The 23,551-nt window shown below is 43.1% G+C and overlaps 1 protein-coding gene across 5 annotated transcripts in view; it reads left to right on the top strand.

Moving 5' to 3' along the window:
* Positions 1-291: 291 nt before the first annotated feature.
* The window catches only part of shf (Src homology 2 domain containing F), a gene marked incomplete at its 5' end in the record, with an annotated part of 87,433 nt that continues 64,173 nt past the window's right edge, over positions 292-23,551 (top strand). For 4 of the 5 annotated variants that reach the window (XM_079216482.1, XM_079216479.1, XM_079216481.1 and 1 more), the window contains 2 exons: positions 292-729; positions 15,577-15,709. In XM_079216482.1, the coding sequence (XP_079072608.1) occupies positions 292-729; positions 15,577-15,709 (571 nt within the window). The remainder of the gene's footprint in view (positions 730-15,576; positions 15,710-23,551) is intronic. The other variant, XM_079216480.1, reaches the window with a different exon arrangement.

The following is a 23,551-nucleotide window of genomic DNA, read 5'->3' as shown; positions in this document are numbered from 1 at the left end:
TGCGGCAGGGCAGATCCGAAAGTGCCTGTGACCGCGCTCCCAAACCTCCCCCCCACCCCTCCCCAGGCCCCTCGACCCCCCCCCCCCCCCCTCCCCCCTCGCTCGCTCCGCTCGCGCACTCCTCTCCGGACCGACGGAGTCGCACGAGACTGGCGACGCGCTTCCGACACCGGTCCGGCTGGCAGCGGGTGACCCGAGGAGCACCACTTTGACGAACAGACCCCGGGCTCCGCTGGCAGGAAAGGTAGAACTAAACTACATTCATTGACTTGAGAGCGATGCACTGGCAGCATGGCCAAGTGGTTCAAGGAGCACCTCGGATTCAAAACTATCAAAGCACCCCCTCCGGCGCCTCCGAAACCGGACTACCGACACTGTCACACCGGCGTGCCCGGTGCGCCTGGCTACCAACACACGAGCTCCGGAGCCACCTTCCCGAGCCCCGCGCAACCGGACATCCTCGCTGCTTACAAACTACAGAAGGAGCTGGACTTCGAGGACCCGTACACCCCAGGTGGAAACATTTCATTCGGCTCGAGCTTGAACAGTGGGGGGTCACCGGATATCAAGTATGTGTCACCAAAGCACCGACTCATCAAGGTGGAAACAATCGAAAAGAGCAGCACGGCTCCAGGCGGCGGCGGCGGCGTCACAGTCACCCAAGCTGTTGCTCTGGGGAGCGTTAAATCTCCAACTTCACCTCCCTCGGACCACGACAGCAAGGAGAAGGTGGGTGAAGTTTAGTCCAAACGAGTGTCCTTCAAAGTGGGCTCTAGTCTACGACCTAAACGCCTATAAGAAACAAAAAGCGTTTATATTCGTTCATGAAACTTTTCTAAACGTCCATTTTTTTTTCTAAGTTAACCTACACATCGTTCTCGTACACTACTTTTTTTCTTCTTCTTCTTAAGTTAAACATAGTCTGTTCGTTAAGCATTTGACCTACTCCTGTAAGGAAGGAATCGTTACAACCGGCATAACTTGTTATCACAAGCGCACAACTGCTGCCCACATGCGTTGCGACATCCTCCCCTGTCTAATAACTAACCTGCAATACAGGGCGTGCTGTGGCGGGAACGCTCTACACGCAGATCAATGTCGGAGCAGACCTGCCTTATTAATACTGATTAATTCATTCAGTGATTTCTTCATTTCACATTTTTTTGTGACAGTCAACAAGTGCAGACAAACTCTGCTCCAAATGTGTGTGCCCATCTCTGTGTGTAGTTTATTCCTCATTCACACAATGCCTCTAATGTATCTGGAATCAAATTGTATTGCACCAGGCAGATGTTCTTTTTGCAGTGGTGGGTGGGGGTGACTAGTGATGGGTTTATGGATAGATGGCTCTAATTTGAGCCTCTGTTGGTACAGTTCTTTGACCAGAACAGCACAAGCTTCAGCCTTTGGTGTTCTACCTTTTTGAGGTTGATGCAGAGAGGTGGTTGCACACTCATCAGCACAAAAATGAATGTGGAGACAGGCGGGCAGTGTGTGAGTGTGTGAGTGTGTGAGTGTGTGAGTGTGAGTGTGAGTGTGTGTGTGTGTGTGTGTGTGTGTGTGTGTGTGTGTGTGTGTGTGTGTCTTGAAGCACACAATCATGTCAGGCCTCTCAGGAATTCATACACACAGGGTTCATTTGGAGGAACCTGAGATGTTCGGTGTCAGTGAGGTTAAGGACATACCGAATGATGAGTGCGATCCGGCTGAGGAATGTTTCAGTGTCTGCATAGCTCATGTACAGGGGAGAAAGCACGGCCCTGTGAAAATGCACACTGCGCTCCACTGTTTGTTTCTTCCTCAGATCACATCTCGGCCTCTAAAATGTTTAGTTGAAGCGATCTTACTTTCACCTTCACGTTACTTCCTCCTGCTCCTGTGTTTGCTTTCGCACCTGTCTTGTGACGTGTGGCGAGTTGACAGTTGGTTAGGTTCAACACAACCTTCTGTGCCAAGGTTTTGTTTTCCCAAACAGTCGGCCACTGTTTTCAGCCACCTCGTTAATGCATTTTTTTTAACAATCATGCAGCTATGCGTTATCAGTAAAAAAAGGAGGAAACCTGAATTGGTCATTTTCAGCCGACTGCTGCAGCTGTTCAAACTGATTACACAGATTACAGTTGTCTCATGTTAATTCAAGCTTGTGTGGATTTCCCCGAGTCAGGAATACAGTTGCTTTCGCCCCTCCTCTTTCCCTCTCCATGTGCACATATGGCTCTAACAGACATGCAGATGATTGTATAGTATGGTTTAAATACCTCACACCTACCGGTATGATGTTATGGACGAGCTAAATCAGTGCTGACAGCTGCTGGCCTAAGCAATATGTCGAGAGAAGGGTTTCTTATCAGGGGCTGAAGGTTTCACAAAAATAATGTGAGAAGTGGAGATATTCAATTTAATTCAGTTTATTTTGTATAGCCAAGAATCACAAATTTTTAGTTTTTTCTCAGATGGCTTTACAATCTGTACATATATGACATCCCTGTCCCAGGACCTCACATCAGATCAGGGAAAAACTCCCCCCCCCCAAAAAAAAGGAAAAAAAAAAATAATCTATATATAAAAGAACTTGGAAACTGTCCCGTATAATTCATCATAATAATAAGTAAAGTTTTATTTGGTTTTGCAACTGCTTTTTATTCGGCTACATTGTGCCACTGAGTGAAGTACCTTCTTACCTTTGCATGGCTTATTACTGTCTTTTACCTGATATATCACAAGAGAAGGGGTGAATTTGCAGCAGAAATACCTCACAAAAAACATTTCACCTTGCATTCTTTAGTACACATTTTATTTCAATGTTAAGTATTCCTAGACTGTCTCAAAGGGGAAAATTTACACAAGTACGTCCCATTGTGTATATAATGAAAGAAAACCTTCAAATAATTCACATGCTTGTCAAACCGTCGTTTCATTTGGAGTTGTGAGGCTTCTAAACTTTTGTGAGGATTAGAGTTAGTCTGTAAGCCATGTGTGGCTGGCCATGATAATTGTTTGTAAATCCTTGTTTGAGGGATTCTCCAGGTGACGAGTGCCCTTTCAGTGGGAGGACGCGCTGTTTGCAGTTGGTTTCACACTTTCCCCTCAGACTAGAGTTGAAAAGTTGAAAGTGTTCTTGTTTGGGTAATTTTTCACACAAACCAAGACAGACATCTGGACGGTGATTAATAGGGCAAAAAAAAGCTTATATTTCTGGCTCGTAGCCCACTCGTAGACGTGCCCCCACAAATACATGCATATCAGCATGATCGTAAATGGAGACAGTGGCTTCACAGAAACTCGCTTTTCTCACTAACGGCACACACTAAACGCTGACTGCGAGCAGTGTCTTAACAGCACCGCTTGGTTACATTGATGTTTTAATTACTTGACTCATGAATGCTAATTATATCACTGCTTACTTAATTCCTGAAATGCCAATAGTAGCAACAAGAGTCAATTTCTATTCCCCAGGCTTCCATGGTGGGAAAAAAGAAAGATACATCTTTTTTTTATTTTTTATATGCAATGATACACTGCAAATGAGAAAGTATTTGCTGCATTTTCACAGGTGACTTATTTCATCTCAGTATTCTAATCCTGTGTTGTTTTTTTGTGTGCCAGTCATCGTCTAAGAAGTGTCAATTTATTCAGTGGATTTTTGTTTATGTTTTTGGAGTTGCACTTCATATGGAGCTTTATTTTGATGCAGATTGGTACTCGTGGTTTTCAGTTTTCAAGGCATTGTGATGCGTTTTGTTTTTTAATGGCGGCGAGCCCTTCATGGTAGAATGAGTTGAGGGAGATGATCAATTATCACCCCGCCTTGGAGCTAATTAAAGGCCTCATCTCCCAGCTCATCGCTCTACTCAGCACTAACCGAACTTCTTTCAAGGACACGCGAAAGTGATGAAGGGCTCCGCTCGGAAACGTGTAAACAAAAGCAGCAGCGCGGAGCTGACAGGCTGCCGCATCCTTGTGAAGTGCAGCCCATCATCAGTATCTGTCTGTGCACCTGGGAAAATGCTGTTTCAATCCAACATTGGCTCCCTTCATGGCCCGGGGTCCCTTTTAACTCAATGATCCTACGAGCCAGCTTGCATATCTATCTATAGAATTTTGGATCAGAACCCCAGGCATTTGTTGTGCAGCCAACAGAGGCATCCGGCTCGACAGATTTCCTCTGTGCTTATTTTGCTGCATCCCTTCCATGCACCTTTTTTTACAGAACCTGACTCAGTATGCTGGAGGTGGGACACCATTGGTGTCACCTCCAAATGTATGTTTCTGATTGTTGCATGTGTGTTTGTTTGCTAGCATAGGTATTTAAAAAAATTAGTCAACCGGCCTTACATCAGGTTGAATGGGGTCATTTATAAAGCACTTGTTATTTTAGTTCCAGAAGCAAAGTTTAAAACATTTAAAAGTCTTTGTTTGTGTTTTAAATATGTTATTAGCCCACTTGAGTGCTTCATGTAGACATCAGCTCTTTGGCCTTTTTTGCCCAAATCCCGTTTTTGATTTAAAGTAAAAGTTTGACAGTTTGTGTATTTTCTTTCTCGCTAAGACTTTGCCGAGAAAATCGATACCAGTCAATGACTGGCTTTATCTTAGCTCACATTTACCACTATTGTTTGTTTAATCCGGATGCAACCTTACATATAGAGCCAAACATATGAATCACATTGTGATATAAAAACATGACTGGTTTCAGATTTGACAGCACACAATAGGAGCCAGAGGAAGTCATGTAGTTGCTGGTTTTGGGTTGAAGATCAGACATTGTATTTCATTGTAGATGATACGTCACTTACCACGAATAGCAGTCCATACAAACGCAAAGACACTGCACCGCAGGCTACATCTGGCTTAATTTGTTGTGGAAAAGTTGTTCCTTTCATTTATCTTTTGCATGTGTAATGAGGAGATTGAACTTGAGATGGACTGCAGTGAGCGAAAGGCCTGAATTACGTCCTTGCCAGACATTCCTTCCAAACTACAGTCTTCCAGCGTGGTCAGATAAAACTTTTTTATGCTTGCAGATCACAGTGCCTGAAAAGCATTGTTGAACTCTGCTCAGCTTCATTTCCCCACAACCTGAATATCTTCGCTTGGCCTTTCACCCAGGCACTCCAGACATCAGTGGAGCTTTATAAATGCATCCCACCGGCCTTTTACGCTCTCATCTCTGCCAGTGATGGAAGAAATGTCAAGCACAGACGTCAATATCACCTGTGTCTGCGAGAGTGGTTTTCTTCAGGGAACCAAAAAAAAATGGATGAAAACATCAGAGCCCATCATGCTTTGTTATAGCAGCGCTTTTAAGTGCAGTTCTCTATCTGTGTCAGCCAGGCTGGTTAGGTTGCTAGCAGGGCCGACTGGATGTCAGAGCGGTGCGGGGTGTGCCCTTGTTGCTCTACAATTACACAAACCTGTGTTGGTGCTCTTTGGCTGAGTAAAAGTCATAGTGTTGGACATCATGGGATATTTTCTTCCTCAGTAGATTTAAAATGACAATTATTTTGCACCTGTGGCACTCCAAGAGGAATGCATTTTGGAAATAATGCATAGCCTCGCCAGTAATGATTTTAGGTAATTTTCACCGCTGGAACAATGTGATACCCAGGTTGAAATAATCAACAGATTGGTGTGAAAGCTGTGTTGTAAATGCCTCGGATTTTGCAGCTGTTGTTCTTTTAATTGTGCTCAGTAGTGACAAACGTGTTACCGCAGAGTAGATAATTGTTTTGACAATTATGACAAATTGCGTAAAATAAAGACAATGTGTTGCTGTCGCTACACTGACTCGTACTGCAACAGTTAGGTCTAGACTTTGATATTGTTGGCGTGAAGTGGCAGGGATGATTTTTTTTTTTTTTTTCCATTTTCAGTTTAACCCGCTGTTCACTGAGCTGTCAAAGAATGCCACGCATTTCCTGAACTATTTTAAACATCTAAGACATTTTCTCAAAGTCACCCCTGCTATTTAAAGACTACAAGATAGTCAGGTTTAATTACTCACTGCTCATTATACAACACATTGTTCATTTCATGCCAAACATACTTGATACTTTTGTTATGCTTTACTGTCCATGACCAAAGAGCACCACAATGGCTTCCGGCGACCCGACCAATAATCCTGGAAGAGCGCTTTGAAAGGAAGGAAGGAGCACAGCGTTTAACAGTGTACATGTTTAAGCCCCGCCTCTGTGGGGCAGAATGAAGTCATCCTGTCGTGGAGGATATGCTGATAAGCCTTAATGTAATGGTTATTCAATTGAGCACCAGACGGTTTGCTTTTCATCAAGATATCATTTTGGTGAATCCATAAATCCTATTACATTTTTGTGATGGCACTGTAATCCAGCATAACTGGATGTAATAACTATTCATGGTTAGGTTTTATATACAACCATCTCACCACATGCGCTTGGAAGTTATAGGTCTTAGAAAAGATGGCCTTTAGCCATTGTTTGCTTATTTTCTCCTTCCCCTCCATCTGGGAGCCTTTTTTTCCACTTTAAAGAGTCCCGATGGAGTCTGTTGTGTTTGTTGCTCGATTTGCTTTTTCTGGCTTTGCAGCGGAACATCAGTCACATGATTCCGCCAGGTCACAATTAGCCTGCAGACTACTGCTGCAGCCCTAGTCCCTGGGGAGTTGTAGACACATGGCTCTGTTTTATTTAATGACTGTGTGTGTGTGTGTGTGTGTGTGTGTGTGTGTGTGTGTGTGTGTGTGTGTGTGTGTGTGTGTGTGTGTGTGTGTGTTTGTGGCTGTGTGTGAATCGGCATGAGGCATTTACTTTTTTGCATGTTTTTTTTCTAAAATCAGTAGCTCTGCCCTCTAAACTATTCAAATATTGGCTGTAACCAAATAGTTATTTTTACATCACAATACAGCATACTGTAGAGGTCATGGAGATCTGATTTCCCTTTTTTATCTCTCTCTGCGTGGGAGTGCAGGCTGTTGTTTTTGTGTCACACTGCAGGAGGCAGCCAGACTTCCGTCTTGCAAACAGAGCTGCCCTGTGATCTGACTGCTCACCAGGAAGCTGAACACTTCCATGTCTTCTTGTGGGATTCCAGACTTTCATTTCATTCTGTGAATGAGAAACAAGTCCATGAAACTATTTAGTTGCAATGACGCTCTGCTGCTCACATTTTCTTGTTTTTATTTGCCACAGTTCAAATGAGCTGTTGTTGTGACAGCAACGCACATAGAGAAAGAAACCATATCTGCAGTTGTTTGGTGGAAAATAAGGAATGGCTTGCTTACTCCGGGATTAAGGAAGTTCTCCCATCCTGTCAGGAAGTGTTTACAACTTTGTGACATTCCCTTTTTAACTTGACAAGTCTGTGCTCGCCCCTCTGTGTGTAGGCTGGCTGTCCTGGCTGCCGCTTGCTTGCTAAAATGTAACCAGTTAATGTTCTCGGCTGTTTAGACATGAGCAATCTAGATGTCGGAAATAGTGACAAATGGTGGCTGCACATAGTTGTTGCATGCGCCATCGAGGGCTGTTTGTGGCAACAGACTGATGATTGTGTGTCCCCCCCCCCCCCTTGATATTGCCTCTCTAGCATTTTGCAATGGCAGCGGTGTGGGACTCCACCCTGAGCGCTCGCTCAATTGTCAGTGTAGGCAACGTTCAGGGACCTCGGTGCAGCCTCCCCACACGGAGGCTATCTGAGGCCGCAGAGCTTCCAGCCTCAATCAAGACGGCCTCACATCCAAATTTGTAGCTTTGTTAACAGCCCGACTGTGGCTTGTTTTTCTCCGTGCTTTCTAAATCACTCTCCCAAAATCAAAGCCTCCATCCCAGTGGATCTCCTGTGTTGTTTCATGAAGCCCTAGTTTCCTAATTGTGTCAGTTTCCCTCCTATAGGAGCTGTGGTAAACAATTATGTTTTCACTTTTGCGTTGTGGTAGCAGCATCACGGGGGAGTGGAATGCATGTCCACAGTATGTATCAGCATGTTTGTGTTTTTGAACAACTTCATTATTCCTTTTTTCCTTTCAGCCGACTATACCTCATTCTCAAATAAAAAATAAATACAAATTTATGTTTGCTCAATAATTCTAACTGTAGTGATGAGGGAAATTAGTGTAGCTCACGCTGAGTACAAATCGCTCATTCACAGGGGCGGGGGATTATCATATTTATAAAATACCAACATTCCATTGTAGCACCTGAATTATTATAGACTCTTGTGCCGCACACTAACTGTATGTAGCAGAAACACTGCCAATAAATCTATCACAGAGAGAAGGGGGCAGAGGAAGGAAATTGGATTTTGCCAAGCGTGTCGTCGAGTACTTAATCTTGAATATCTGTTGCATATTAAGAGCACCTTCAGAGGGTGCAGCCCATGGCCCCCTCCCCTTTCTCCACTGGGGGTCTTAAGTGGCTGTGTGGAGTGTGTTTCAATGAAGGAGGTCCTTAGGGACAAGTTGGGCTGCTGCTTTTTGTGCTTCACTGCCTTGGGTGCTAAAGGAAGATGCAGTCATTCATCAGAAGAGGAGGGCAGCAAGAGTGGGAATTTATTAAAAAGGTAATTTAGCAGTTTAAAAAAGAATGAACCCCACCGTCCATGCGGGGCACACACGTGCAGTTTAGTTTAGTGTTGTTCTGATACTGAAGATGCCTGTTTTACACATCTTCTTACTTTACAGCTTTACAACACATTGACAGTACAGCGGGGGCCATTAGCAGCTCATGTGGATGTTTTATGAGCGGTAATTCAAAACAATAGTTGAGCCTGTTGACCTTTTTCAAGGTCAAACGTCAGCTGAACAAATCCTGTCAGAAAAAGAGTTGAGCAACAACAATGCAACAAGTTAATTTTGTCTTGAGGGCTGGAATTAGCTATTGGGTTGTTCTGGGATGCCACAATGTAGTGTTATTGGATGTTAAATATGCTTTTAAGCAGATAATAACATCCACATGCACTACATATGCAGATCCAGACATTATAGAAGGGATTCTGTTAAATCTCCTATTGATATTTACCAAAGTAATACCAAAGAGATGAGAGAGGCAAAAGATCCGCAGTTGGTGAATCCAGAATGCTGCTCAGGGATGTTGAGAATACAGCGGTAGACGCATCTTATTTTCCCATTTATGAAAAAGCAAAAGAGATAGGAAAATATGATTAGCAGCATATGGTCTTCTCTGTTAATGTGATGCTGACTCATGATGCTACCTAGTTTTTGTGAGACAAGATATTTTATGTTCTATGTTACTAGAGGTTTTCCAGTAGGAAAGACCGCTATCGTGTTATATCAAGTCTAAATGACAGAACATCTGTCGTATTTATAACTTCTTGAAGGTCTCAGGATTTTTTTTTGAACTCTGAAGAAGTGACATTTCTAGGAGTTCATCGTGATTGCCAGAGACCTCTTTCGTAATCATTTGTACAGACTGAATGTCTTTGGAAAGTCTGATTTGAACGATCCTTGACTAATGAAGACTAGATATCCTACTACCTCACTGATTGAGAGCTAGTCCACTAATTATTTTATTTAATTTATTTATCTATGCAACCCATGCACACACATACCTGATTTGTGAGTGCACATGTGCAATGTTGTGACCCCAGTATACTGGACTATAGGTGCTGTGAAAGCATCATAATGCCCAGCATCCCATACACACAGTGGTGATGTGTAGAATATCCAGCTGGACGTAATGTGTTTCAACGCCCATTTCCATTCAATCCTGTTATGGCTCCACTATTTTATGTATTGCTGAGTTTTTACCCACAAGTGTGGTGCAGGTTATCAGCGTCACTGCATCTGGAAGCATTCCCATGCAAGTCATGATCAACAACAGGCTAAATCAGTTGTGCCAAAAGAACCGGCTTCACCCGGAAAGCCGCCCCACATGGGTAAGAGTGGAGAGATCTGAAGAACCAGCATTTAATGTGGTCTGAATCTTAAAGGGGATGGTGTGCAATACATAAGTGTGAGCCGTTCTTTGAACAGCACAGGACACATGTGAAACGGATGGCTGAGCACATTGTTGTGCAAAGGAGAATGCTAACCCTAACACACATGCAGTGGAGTATATGCTGCAGATATATTCTCTACATTCTGAGCTTGCTGTTATGGTGGGAGTACAGGAAGTCTTTTCACACGCCTTTGTCTGTTTTTCAACTAATCATCAGGTCATGCACGTTCTGAGGAGGTCTGTGCTTGCTTTAGTCTTGTCGGTGAAGTCAGTATTTGTTTGCGTTGATTCACAAGGACGAGCGTGCTTGCTAACACTGACTTGCTGCTCTTGAATGATTCTCCAATTAGCCTAAAAGCAAAGCAAATTAATATGCCTGGAAATAAACAGAACTTTATTTGAATTGAAGTGCTCTCCGTCGGCGTAGGTTGTGACTGATTGTGTAAAGGCGTCTTTATAGCAAATATAGAAATTTGATTAGCTGCCTCTGCAGACTCCTAAGTAGGCCTTTAGAAGAGCCACATCACTCTTCCAGGCTCGTAGAGGCTGGAGCTCAAGCAGCTGCCGTGTTTCTTTGGGAACATTTCAATAAAGTTTCATTAATGTCAGGTCTGTATGGTGGGAAATGCAATCGTGCACTGTCTCTCCTTTGGAGGCGAAGCCAATTTTCCGTCTGCCTAATCTGTTTGGTCGAGCCCAGCAGGGCAGCGTCTTCACAAGGGGGCTTCAATGAATTGTAACCAGATTTGCGCTCTCTTCATAGAAACATAAAAGTATCTTATTGATACTAACTGCATTATGTAAACAGAGAAGCTGTGATCATGCTTGCTTAAATATATTGCCTTGAGGGAGTGTTTCTTGCCAGTATGTTCTTTCTAGAAATCTGTTGCCAAGTTATCTTAGGATGACTGCACACTGCACACATACCGTTCATCCTATGTTTACAGACACAGATAAAGTGGAGGAGCTATCAGCAGAGGCACTGCGGTGATGCTCAGCTTGCTGAGGTTGGGTTTTACATGAACGTTTGAACAGTTTTCCATCCAATAGGAGTAAACATACTTTATGCATGGCAGCTCAAAGATAAAACACAAATAATGTCCCCCTATCTTTTTGTCTTCTCTCACCCCACTTCTTTAAAGTGGCTTTATGTCCCCCCCCCCCCATTAGTGGCATGCTTTCTTTTTTTTGTCCCGCTAAAGAACAAAAGAGCAATAGCAGCAAAAAAAAAAAGCCTTTTGAAATGCCTTAATGCAATTGAGCTGCTAAGCACTGAGTTGTATTAGGTTATCAGTGGCTGAAATCCCTCGTGGTGTGAGACATAAATCACACACGTCAGCCCTCTTTCTTTCTTTTTTCCCCCTCCTCTCATTCTACAGCCTGCTGACTTTTCTGGCAGTCTCAGGGGGGCTTCAACCTTGACTAGCTGAGATGCGTTCAATCCTTCCTGGACAAGCCATGACATTAATATTATATTCCTGTCCTCACTCATTCAGCCAGAGTGAGATTAGTCTTTATTTTCCTCTATGTATGTCTAAAGGCGTTTATCTGCTAATCTCTGGGTGGAATTGCCTAGCTGGTACATTGCATTTGCTTCTGGTTGTTTATGGTTCTTAAGTGGACATGTGGCTAGCTTAAAAAAAACAGACATAGAGAAATGTTGCAGCCTATTTTCAAATTATTATTGCGACCAAATCTACTAAATTTCAACTATCTGGGTTTCTGAATTTTGAATTATTTTGCTCCTGATTATCTGACGAGCCAGCCCAAACCCATTTTCTCTCCATTAGGCATGCAGGAAGAGAATTGTGGCCGATATTTTCTCACTTCTAATGGAAGTCTGAGGCCAAATCGAATTGCAATCCTTCAAGGCCCAGCATCGTCAAGTCCTAGCATCGAAAGCCAAAATGGCAGGTGCCTGTTATCGTCCCCCTCCTTCGCTAATGTGTCCCCTCTGTTCCTGCTGATTTGAAGTCGGCTTCATTGCCCGAGAGCTGCAGTGCATTTCAAGAAGTTGCTCTCTTCGTTTGCGAGCTGCCACAGCTCCCTGTCAGGTGTAAGACATGGCCAGTCTGGGATCTGAGCTGTGGAATGAAAGTAATTGAGAGTGTTCTCTCTCTCTCCATGCTGCACACCAGTAAAGGACCAAGCTACCACGGGGACATGGCCTAAGCCTCTTTGGTGGCTTTGAGAGATTCATATAGGCTTACAGCGCGGCTTAGCAAAGACCTGATATATTGAGGCACTGCAGTCTTGTGCTGAGGGGGAATTTTGCTTTCATGACAAGTGTGGCTTGGCTGCAGTCCTGACACACCCTGGTATGCCACAAGGCAGATGGTGTGTCCCCAGGCGACGCTGCCGCTCTCTAGCACCCCTCCTGCTGTCGAGTAGTCATTAGTACACTGGGACAGGAAGGACCCATTGGAGCAATTTGGAAATATTAACCACCTCCTCCACCCAAACATGAACAAGGCTGCTGTCTGCTAATGGGTGACAATAGAATATTGCAGTTGTACACATTACAGCTTTGTGAAGGTATGAATATGACACACAGGGAGGAACTGATAATCACCATGCAGCTTAACAACTCCCCCTTCATAAAAAGATACCTGGCAAACAAACAAGTCCTGTTAGTCACCTATATTACTGCAATGTGGAGCTATGTTGTAACACAATTGCCCAATAATTCTAAATTAAAGGGACAACTGGTTTGCCATCAGCTTAAACAAAAATAAAATGTGACTGTCCCTGCTGACTGGAATAAGAACATGAGCCAGGTACTAAACCGAGCTTTGACTGCCCAACTGGGAGCTAAATACACACATGCCTGGAAACTGTAAATCCTTCTTTCTTTTTTTGTGTAGCTGTTTGATTACAAGCCTTTGCAACCTTATTTTGGACACAGCACAGGCACCGTAATTAAGATATTCACATTGCTAGCAGCCCTATATGTTTTCCTTAAATCAAACCAACTGAATTTGAAGTGAGAAATATTGATTTTTTTAATTGACTATTGTCTTGACAGAATGTTTTAAGACTAAATAATGAAAAAGCGCATTCTAAATACTGACTAAGGCTTTGCAAAGGTCATTTTTAAAGAGCGGCCAAGATCCCCTTGTGACTGATTGCAGACTCCTGTTTTTCGCTAAGAGCACCAGCAGATTTGATTCAGCCTGATTTTGATTGTTTGGGATTGCAGAAATGCACATACATTAGAGTTCAAGTGAAGTGTTTTACCTTATCTGCCCTCTAGAACCATGCCACTTCAGACATTACCAAACAAAAAAATAAATAAACCACTTATAAATGGAAAAGATGTTGCACATCAGGCCCAAAACTAAAAGTGGCGTGTTTGAGTCTTGAAACTAAGCTTGGGTTCTTATCCATGAATGCATCCCTCTGTCTGGCGCAATCAGACATTTTCATCACACACCCTGCCCTTTATTTGTCCTCCATTATGTCAACAGGAAAGGCAAACGATGATGTCATATGTTTGGAGTGGCTCCACACGTAACTCAATAAGTGACTGCCATTATTTCCTGAAACATGTCCAAGCATCCTTTGGCTCTTGAAGGTGCATGAAGGAATGCGGTAGAGGTCTAAGGTGTGAGCTCTGCTAAAAGCCTAACCTGCTAAACCTCACGGTGGGCAAATATCTCAGCCACTGCGGTCACCTAAAGCTGTTCCAGAGAATGTAAGAGGCAGCATTTGGAGTGTTTTATCACATTTGTGGGCTCTGGTCTCAAAGCTCGAGCCACTCTGCTACAGTATGTGGACTGCAGTGAAATAGGCTCTGGCCTTCATCCCTCCCATTTAGGTGATTCATATGTTTTTTTTGGTTTCTTGAGGGTTACTTACTCTTAGGCTTGGGCTGTGTTTGCAGTGACTGTATCTGAAGTGGGTTTGGCACACGCTATGATGACTGATGGCTGAGTTTCTATGCAACAAGGTGTGAGGTAGTAATGATGACACTGTAGCTGGAGTGCATACTATGCTGAGGGTCTCTGGGGCAGCAAATATGTTGCTAATCTGAATGGCTGAATTTCAATTACAACTTGCGAGTGAATTATGTACATTTCTGTGGCACAAAAAAACAAACCAGGACAATGTTTGCACTGGATTCCCCCTCTGCTTGAAGTCACAGAAGCAAAACATTTGAGGAACCCATAATTATGCTGTGGGAGAAGAAAAACAAGTTATTTTCCCCAAAACAGATGGAGAGAGAATATTGAGGAAGGTGGATTTAACACACCGTAGCTGCGATGAGAAACATCTGCGGTACTTACTTCCCTTGCTATTATTGCTAATCCATGTATAGTGGAGATGATTTGTGCAGGAATATACCAGCAAGAATTGCTCTGTCACTAAGAGGCTTACAAATTATCCCGACTGAACTTTCAACCATATAACAACTGGAAACTTTTCCAGACATCTTTCTTTTTTTTGGTGCGTTAAATGATACTTGACCTCGATCAGTAGTGTGCGTGTGCGTGCGTGTGTGCGTGTGTGCGTGTGTGCGTGTCAGTCTCACGGCCCGGGTGGCCTGCGTATGGGGTTTGCTTCTGGAAAAGCAAAACCCTCTGTGGCAAAGATGGACAGTGGTTGTTCTCAAGAAAGCGGGCGAGTAGGAGGCCCAGCGTGGCGGGCACGAGGCTCGGTCCACCTCTGTCGGCCCCGCCCGACCCCGTCCGCCAGATGAGTGATGAGCTTGTTTTACAATGAGACCAAATCCCTCCCTCTTACACATGACTCATAGGGTGTACCAGTCATGTACGTGTTTACATGCTCCTTTAGGTGTCAGCATGAGCTTTTCCTTATTTGAAACCCATGACTAAAATGTTTCCAAGTAACCGAACAAGCAGTCGGTGCCCTACTCTTCTGACCACTGATTGGCAAGACTGGACTAGACTGTCAGGAGCCACAACAGAGAAAAAGTCCCTCAGTCACACCCGCTCCCTCATTATCCAAAGTCCAAGAGGACGGATGGCTCGGATGGTCGTCTCTTCCCTTTCAAAGGGTAGAGCTCTCCTTTTTGAAGCGGTCTCCTGGTATATGAAGTAAACATTTCAAGGAAACAAATATCCCCCCAAGGCACTATAGACGCAGACTGCTGCTCCGCTCCCTAAAGGTTTGAGCCGTATTTCTGGGTCCCAGGACGTTCACCTAATTGCCATCTACTGCACAAAATGCTCAGCAAAAGAGCACGACTGCAATTAGCTGTGGCTCACTGCCAGTTCGGCATAAATCTACCAAATAGTTTCTCCTCAGAAAGTTGAGCAGTTGTGGTCTTCTTTCCTCTTCTTTTGAAATGTAGGTCTGTCGTCGTATAATTAGGCCGACCGGCAGTAGCAGAGAGCGTGCTGTAAGGCATTAAGCTGAGGCATTGTGGTGGTGTGCTGAGGCATACGGGGGCTGGGGGGTTATTTATGTATGCATTTTTCCCTTTATGTTCCGGCCTCCCTCGGTGGATATCACTTGGTCCTGTCGTGTCCTGGGCCTCGGCAGTATCCGTCTTGCAACTCTCCTAACACTTACCCATGTTGTATTGTTTAACAGAGTGGCAATGTGAATTCCCTTCTTGATATTTTACTTTTTTCCCCCTTCCTACCTCGATCTCACCTTTCCTTGTTGTTTTTGTCTTGTGCAGCCCATTATCCTTGAAGACTACGCGGACCCTTTTGATGCTGAGCAGGCTGGTGGAACTCAGACCAGTACGGAAAAGGTGACGACCGAGAACGATGGCTACATGGAGCCGTATGAGGCCCAGAAGATGATGGCAGGTAGATCAGTTTTCATTTTCCTGATCTCTTGATTTCATGTCACCCCGCTGCCCCTGTCTGCCTTCACACCTTCAGTAATGGCAGGATAAAGGACAAGTACTTGATTTGTGTCTTAGCTATGATTTCATAATGTTTATCCTCGTGGAGCATTAATTAATATGCAGTGTGATTTGGCCATATGTTTATTAATGAACAGGCTTCGATGGCCGAACGCTGATTTACATGACAGGTGCAGCAGAGCAAAAATGACCTGTGTCACGTGAAAGATGTCAAAAGCAGATATTTTGCCCCCAGAAATCATACAAGACCATAAGTGATTTTAAAAACACGCCTCAGTGGTCCAATGAAGAGAGAGTAGTTTTTTTTGTTTATGTTTTCCTCCTGCTAAACTGTGTGCATGTGGAGATGGCCAATTGCTGGGATTTCCAAGAAGGGACAACAATTGCTATGTGCTAACATAAGAATTCAGCGGAACCACATTCTCCACACGGCTTTGTCACAGCGCTCATTCATTCTGTGGCGAGGTGAGCACAGCAGGGACAAAGAATGTGCAGAAAGAGAGGAGAGATGATGAACACTGTGTAGAAAACAAAACATGTGGCGGCTGTTTTCCTCTCCTAACCAGACTTTAGTACTAACGAAAGGAATGTTACACACAAATGTTTTCATGACTGTCAGACCTCAAGTGGATGTTTCTGGAACTTGGATGAATACAAGATATCAGTACACAGTCATACCATCTACAATATGCAGATACCTTTCGCCCTCCCTCACATAATACTGTGCTCTTATAGACTCTCACACACACGCACACACGCACACACGCACACGCACACACACACACACACACACACACACACACACACACACACACACACACACACACACACACTTACTCCCATTGCGCCCACAAAGGCAGGACATGTCATTTTCTTTTAATGGGCCTCCAGACAATCTCTTGTTTTCATCTGTCTTACTGTTTTGACCCCTGGCCCAGTCAATGCCTCAGCTGAGTACAAAATCTGAAGATTTATCGCATCTCTCAGGTGGAGGAAGCTTTTAAGAAAAGATAAATCTCAGCAAGGCCTTTGTGGTACTACGTACTTGAATCTTGAATTGATTCCAGTTTTTTTGTTTTGTTGCTTTTTTACTTCAACTTGACAGTTCTTCATTTTACTCTTATTGACAAACTAAACTTTGCTGGCAGCAATTGTCTGTTTTGATTTATTTATTTTTCTGGTTGCTCCTGTCTTTGAACCCTGAAGTGGAGTTGTTTTCAAGCTCCCTGTTTTTATCCATCATATCTATTGATTGCAAATTTGTGTCTGCTGTTTTGACTTAGCCGGCGGGGTGTTGTTTTAAATAGAGCTGTTAGTGGATTTTTTTTGGCTGTACTGTCATCTTTTTAATATTCATTCTCATCCAATAACTTATTCCGCGGATGAGTGTTTTCACAAGCACTAAATAATGCATTTCATTCGAACATGCTGACATATTGGTCGGAGGACTGGCATTATTTGAAAAGGGTACATTTAACAATATTTGATACGTTCACCTGCAAACAGAAAAAAGTTTGTGAAAGGTCTCCAGAACAACTCTATCAATTGTGTGAAAGGAGCTCAGACGGGCTATATTGATGACTGAGTTTGAATGTAATATTAATCATGCTCATGGCACCCATAATACATAATAATGATCAGGGAAAATCTAAAAGTATAATTATGCGATAACCCAAATATTATGTTTCACTGGTTCATTATTTGTCGCACATGTAGTGCTGATTTTCTTTCAACATGTATGCTTCCAGGCCAGAAATACAGAGCATGAATGCTCTTTTTCAGCAACACCGTCCTCCAAATACACACATTCACACGTGGCTGCTGCCCAGTTCAGCCCCACCAGTGCAGTTGGGGGTTAAGTGCCTTACCCAAGGGTACCCCAATGATGTAATGAGGGTCAGGCGCTGCTCTTTCACATTCTCTCACTGTCCAAGGCCAGATGCATGCACCAATACAGTCAGTATGCTGATGTGGATATAGAGTAATTGCTGCATCCCTCATTCTGACAGCATATTGGTCAGGCAGAACTGCCCACTCAGAATTTAGCTGGCCAAAAAGGAGAGCAAGGATCCATAGCATGGGCTGCTGCACTGAAGCAAAGTAAGGACCAAACGGCGATACATCTCTTTTTCTCTTTCTCACTCTGGCAATATTGCTCTCTCTCATCTCCTTCACTCACCAAGCAAGACAGTGTTTTTGTTCTCATTGACAAGCTGCACCGTTTCCTTCAGCTCTCAGACTGTTGCAGTCGCCGCAGCTTCCAACAACCTCTTCCCGGCATTTGCTTTCACAGATGGGTGCAGATGGACACAAAATTCCAAACCAGCCCAAACAACAGAAACCTTTCTATTTATGGTTGTCAGAGCACGTTTTTAATTCACCACCAGCCAAATTCACATCATCTATATATAACGGTTAGTCTGCCTCCCCATAAAATGGGTTATACCTGTCTCAACTTGTAAAATTCAAAGGTGTGTAACTGATAGTTTCTCCTGAGAAGTGTTTCCAATTAATTCTAAGAAGTATAGACTGAGAATAAATCAGACTGCCTGACGTTTTTAGTTTGTCTTCACGGACGACCTTTTCCGTTTCAAGTTTCAACACAAGATTTACTTTGAGCTGCTGTCGGCTAGGATCTCACTTAACAGGCGCACTTGCACACCCTCACACACACTGCTGTGCCAAATACGTTTAAAAAAATGTTTTATTTCCAGATCAATCTCAGTAATTGAATACTACTACGGATATTTATAATTTCCTACATAAGAGGCCTTGATATCAATCTTGAATATTAACTTGCGTAATCTCAGTTTGAAGCTCATATTCCATGTTTTCTGACACAAACGGAGCCATTTGTATGCCATAACCTCTTGGAAGTGGACACCTCAGACTTAGTATCTTTAGCTGAGTAATTACTTGTGGTTGTGCACTGCAAAGATTAGGGGATGACCAGACAGCCGGTACTCTATAAAGCAATATTATGATTAAGCTGATTCACTGGAGGGAATATTTTCCATAACCCTCTTATTTACAGATACTTATCCAGATTTGTTTTGGAATCACAGTGATGGAGTGAGTATGGCATATAGCCTCTATACGTACATGGTATTGCCGCTGTAGGTTACTGGACATTTTTTGATTGCAAAGATTTTTCTTCCAAACCTAAATTGTTGATGAGCTCAATTTGTTCAATGATGCAACAGAGAAGGCACAGGTGCTTCCTGTACAAGCCTCTGAATAGCAGGTATAAGGTCAGGCTGTGCTCATATACTGATTAGAAAAGGCTTTTCACATTCCTCTGCTCTCTCCCTTGCATTTTGCATTTTATGAGCCATTACAGTCTCATGAGTTAAACAGCCTGATTGGTTATTACGCTTTAGAGTCTATTCACCACAAACAATGTGATCTCCAAGCTACAGGAAGGCTATTAATTTTCTCTAGAGAACAAAAGGCTTATTGCACAAGCAAATCCAGTGGCCATAAACGGCCAATCAGATATCTGCACCTCCTATTTCTGCTGCTGATGTCATTCCATTCACTGAAGTGTGACATATGTAAGAAGCTCTTTAAAGTCTTTCAAGGCGACTTATTCTCTTTTAGTTTATTGTCTACGACAGAGGAAATTAATTTCAAGGCACACTGTGTTGTTGAAAGCCAACAGACCCAAATGAGATCGCTGCAAAGATACAACAACAGTGTTTCTCACAGGATTTTTATGAGACTATGACTATGACCCTATGGGGGTCTGACGGCATGCTACCCCCGAAGAAAAGTTTGTACATTGTAATGTTGGATGCATTAATATGGTGCACTCTGAGAGCAAAATGAAGAGGCTAGATTTTTGAACATCTTTGTGCTCTTGGAAACATTGTTGTGTCCTTGTTCTTGCAGTGGTGGAATGTTACAAAGTACATTTAGGTTACTCAGGTACTTATACAAATATTGAGGTACTTGCACTTTATTTGAGTATTTCCATTTTATGTATTTAGTTAGTATTAGTAAGTAACTTAGTATTTATTAGTTACCAGTTAAGCTGCTTTGGAGGCTCAGATTGTTATTACAAAATATATATCAACTAATAAACTTGTATTATTAAGTAGTATATCCTAATTGTAGTACATCCTAATTATTAATGATATATTAAGTAGCTGACATTAGCTCCACCTTTACCAGCTGCATCATTACAGTGATGAACACATTAATGAATCAATATTTATATAAATAAATAAATTGGCCTACATTACATGTGTTATTTTTAATTTTTAAATCTAAGCTTGACATAATGAGTAGGCTATACTTTTAGGCTAAGACCAATACCTTTGGTACTTTTAAGTATAATTTGGGACAAATACTTGCAGGACTTTTGCATGCAACAGAGCACTGAGCTCCGGTAAATAATTGAATCATTAACACGTTGATTGTGCAGATTTGAATGGTGATGACAGAGCAACAAAATGTCACATTCACACAGCATTGCTAAACGATAAGACGGCTTGGCAACATCCCCACAGGTCTAGTTAATTAATACGAAAAAACGGAAACAAGCCTATTGCCTCATGGGTGAGAAAAAAGTGACCAAGTAAGCTTGATTTATTATTATTCTTTACAAAAGGTCACATGTTTTTCAAGAAGTGTACAGTTGAATCATGTTGAAACCAGATGTGCCATTTTGAAGATACAATTATAATTTATTGATTACGCAATATTCACACCGTAGACACACAAACAAATACACTCAACCACATAGTGGGAGATGTGTCAAGACCTCAGGCAAAAAGTGCCACAGCCGTTTACATAACAGAGTATGCGCTCCTGCTGTTTGTGTGTGTCTATGTGTTTTTAGTGCGCTTGTTAGCACTCACACCTCTGTGTGTGTGTGTGTGTGTGTGTGTGTGTGTGCGTGTGTGCAAGCTGAAGCGGCTGGTGCTCGTGCCTGTATGTGTGTGTGTGCGCTCCATTGCTCTCTCCCAAGAGTCATCCTTAGTGAGCTTGAGTCGACTGATTTATGGCCCTGCTGGAGGGGCATGTCACAACTTCCTTAACCTGAAAAGCCGGCCCCTGCGTAAGCTGCTCCACACTGGCTGCCGGTCGAGGCTCCACCTGCAGTTATGAAAAGACATGTGCACAGACACTCTGTATTTACTCTCTAGCGTTTCCTGCATGTGTTTTCTGAGTGCCTCGAATGTCTGTCATGTCTACACGCGTCATGTGCTATCATTGGTATCCATGTAAGTCTGTGTCAGCCTGAGAGAGGGCATTTCCCCCCCTCATTGTGAGCTGGTCTTTTGGCTTGTTGAATTCATGTATTGAAAATATATATCTTGTATTTGTTTTTTTTTACCTTTTGTCTCTTTCACACATAGAAATACTCACAGATATATTCACACACACCTCAGCTGTCAGCATGGCCATTCCCTGCATACCTCGACACAAGCAGCAGCACCTTCTCACAAGAGGAGCCACCGGAAGAAAAGCCTGAATCAACTTTTGTGATGTTACTTTATCTGCTCCACCTGACTCCCACACACATTGTTGTAGCTGTTGAGACTTGCTACACTGACAAGTACAATGGGCTGGTCTAGTACTGCGGGGCAGTGTGTGCGTCAAGGCATTTCTCAATGAACAAGCTCTGGTCGTCATACTCTCCAATCAGCCAGGCAGGCAGACGACCATGTGAGAGTTTTCCCACAGTGCAGTGGGGGCATGTTGTGCAAACGGCTTGAATGACTGAGCTCCTCAAGCCATAGCCACGCCACTGCACCTGAAGTGTGTGTGTGTAGAGGTGTGTGAACGTGCGTGTGGGGTATCAGACAAAAATAAACCCTCTGGTGTGAAATACTTTACGGCAGTGGTGAATTTATTACACACAGTGTCAAAGTTGTAACCTCAAATTGTCCTCATCCCATCTTTCAGGCTCCGTCATTTAGCGGCAGCGGAGTTGTGCAACATGCCTGGGGAGGAGGACCTTGATGTTTTCCATAATAGTTGACTCATGGTAGATGGGTGCTCGCTATTCCTCTTTTTCTTTCTCTCTGCCTGAGAAATGTGCTGGGAAATGTCTCGGAGCACTGGCACCTCCTGCACCACACTCCCAATGATGTGGAGGCGAGCAGTCAGTGCCAAGTGATGAGTCATAAGCAATGGAGTTGATTATTTCAATTACTCATGATAGTGTGGCGCTGAGCCTCCCGTTGGCTCCAAAGTACAAATGCCAGGAACAAATTATACAAATTACCATACATGTTCAGAGGTGGGGACACCGGAAAGAGGGATGACGAAGGGAAGGGAAAGAGAAAGGGAAAGTATAGTAACATAAATCCAAAAGGCGGTGGAAAAAATAACCATCTGAGAGACTGGCCAAGATTAAATCAGAAAAGTCAAGAGAGACCCAGAGGCAGAGGGAAAACAAAGCCATGTTACAGCAGCCGTGGGTTAGTTTATGGGGACAAGTAAAGAGTAAAGAACGGAGGCATGGTGTGCTGAATGGTTTCCATCTCCTCCTCACTCACTCAGTCACTCACTCACAAGAGTGACAACTCACCCCAGGCGACAGCAGGTACATGTGGTGCTACATTTCTTGGCCTGTAACCCTGCTTTTATGGCCCAGAGCTGTGACTCAAGGCATATCCGGAGCATGCACAACCATCCACAGTGGCACTTCTCAAAAGTGCTTTTTTCCCCCCCTTTCTTTTTTGCGATTCTTGAGATCTGTGCCATTAGTATGTTAAATTTGGTTTAATGTCTTGGTAGTATAGCAAACAATAACTGTGCAGTTATCCTCTCATGTCTGGTTTTTTTTTCTTTTGTTTCCATCTCATCTGCCTTGGTGCATTTGAAGGGTTGCTTAATTACCTCAGCAACACATTTATGCATTACTCTCCCTTATTACAGGCAGCTTTAAATAGGCACGGACTGCAAGGCCAGTAGCTGAAAACTGGATAGGGAAGTGAATAATTAACACCTCCTCTTTCCTCTCGCGCCTCACATCATCTCACTTTTTTAAAGGGTATCTGGGTCTTTCGACCAGCTCGCCACTGCTCTTTTTCCAGCTCAAATAATGCTTTGCTAAAAATAACACCAACTTTCGATCTTGTCTTAAACTATCTACAGACAATGTTAGAGACAAAAAAAACATGGCCACAAGTTTACAACTATTTACATAGCTACAATAATGTTATTTTTAAGATGTTCCATCCATTACAGGGTGTTTATGTATTTAACAGAAAACAGTCCACTGTTCCTCCACGTCTATGCCCCATTGGGTGGTTGCCACATTTTGTCAGAGGCACGCTACCCACTTGTCACGTCTACATGATCCCATGAGGAATGACTGACAGTTATTACACACTGATCTGACAGGGTGGTACTGAGTACTGCAAAACCACTGCGCCGCAGTGCCAGAGCTGGTGTCAGGTGGTCTTTTTATTTTATTTTTGGGCTTGGTGCTATTGTTAGAGTCCTCTTATTATTATTATTATTTTTATTTTTAATGTTTAAAAAAATAATCTTGTGAGCTAAATTTATAGTGTAATTAAGCAGAGCTAGAGAACAGAAAAGTAACGAGATCCCTCTGGAGTGATCCACAACTTTTGGAGTGGGCCTGCAGTTTAGTTTAGCTTGTTTGTAAGAAAATTGATGATTCATATCAAGACTCTAGGTGCGATGATTTATGATGTAATTGTGGCAGGCAGGCCAAACAGAGGAAACGTCTTTAATATACTATGTTCAGGGTAATGTGCGGCATAGTTTTGCGGGTGAATAAAGAATTGTGGTCGCTATTGAC

Source organism: Taurulus bubalis (genome assembly GCF_910589615.1).
Source record: "Taurulus bubalis genome assembly, chromosome: 4".
Classification (NCBI taxonomy): Eukaryota; Metazoa; Chordata; class Actinopteri; order Perciformes; family Cottidae; genus Taurulus; species Taurulus bubalis.
The sequence above is the reverse complement of the archived record's forward strand: the minus strand, read 5'-3'. Positions and strand labels throughout refer to the sequence as shown.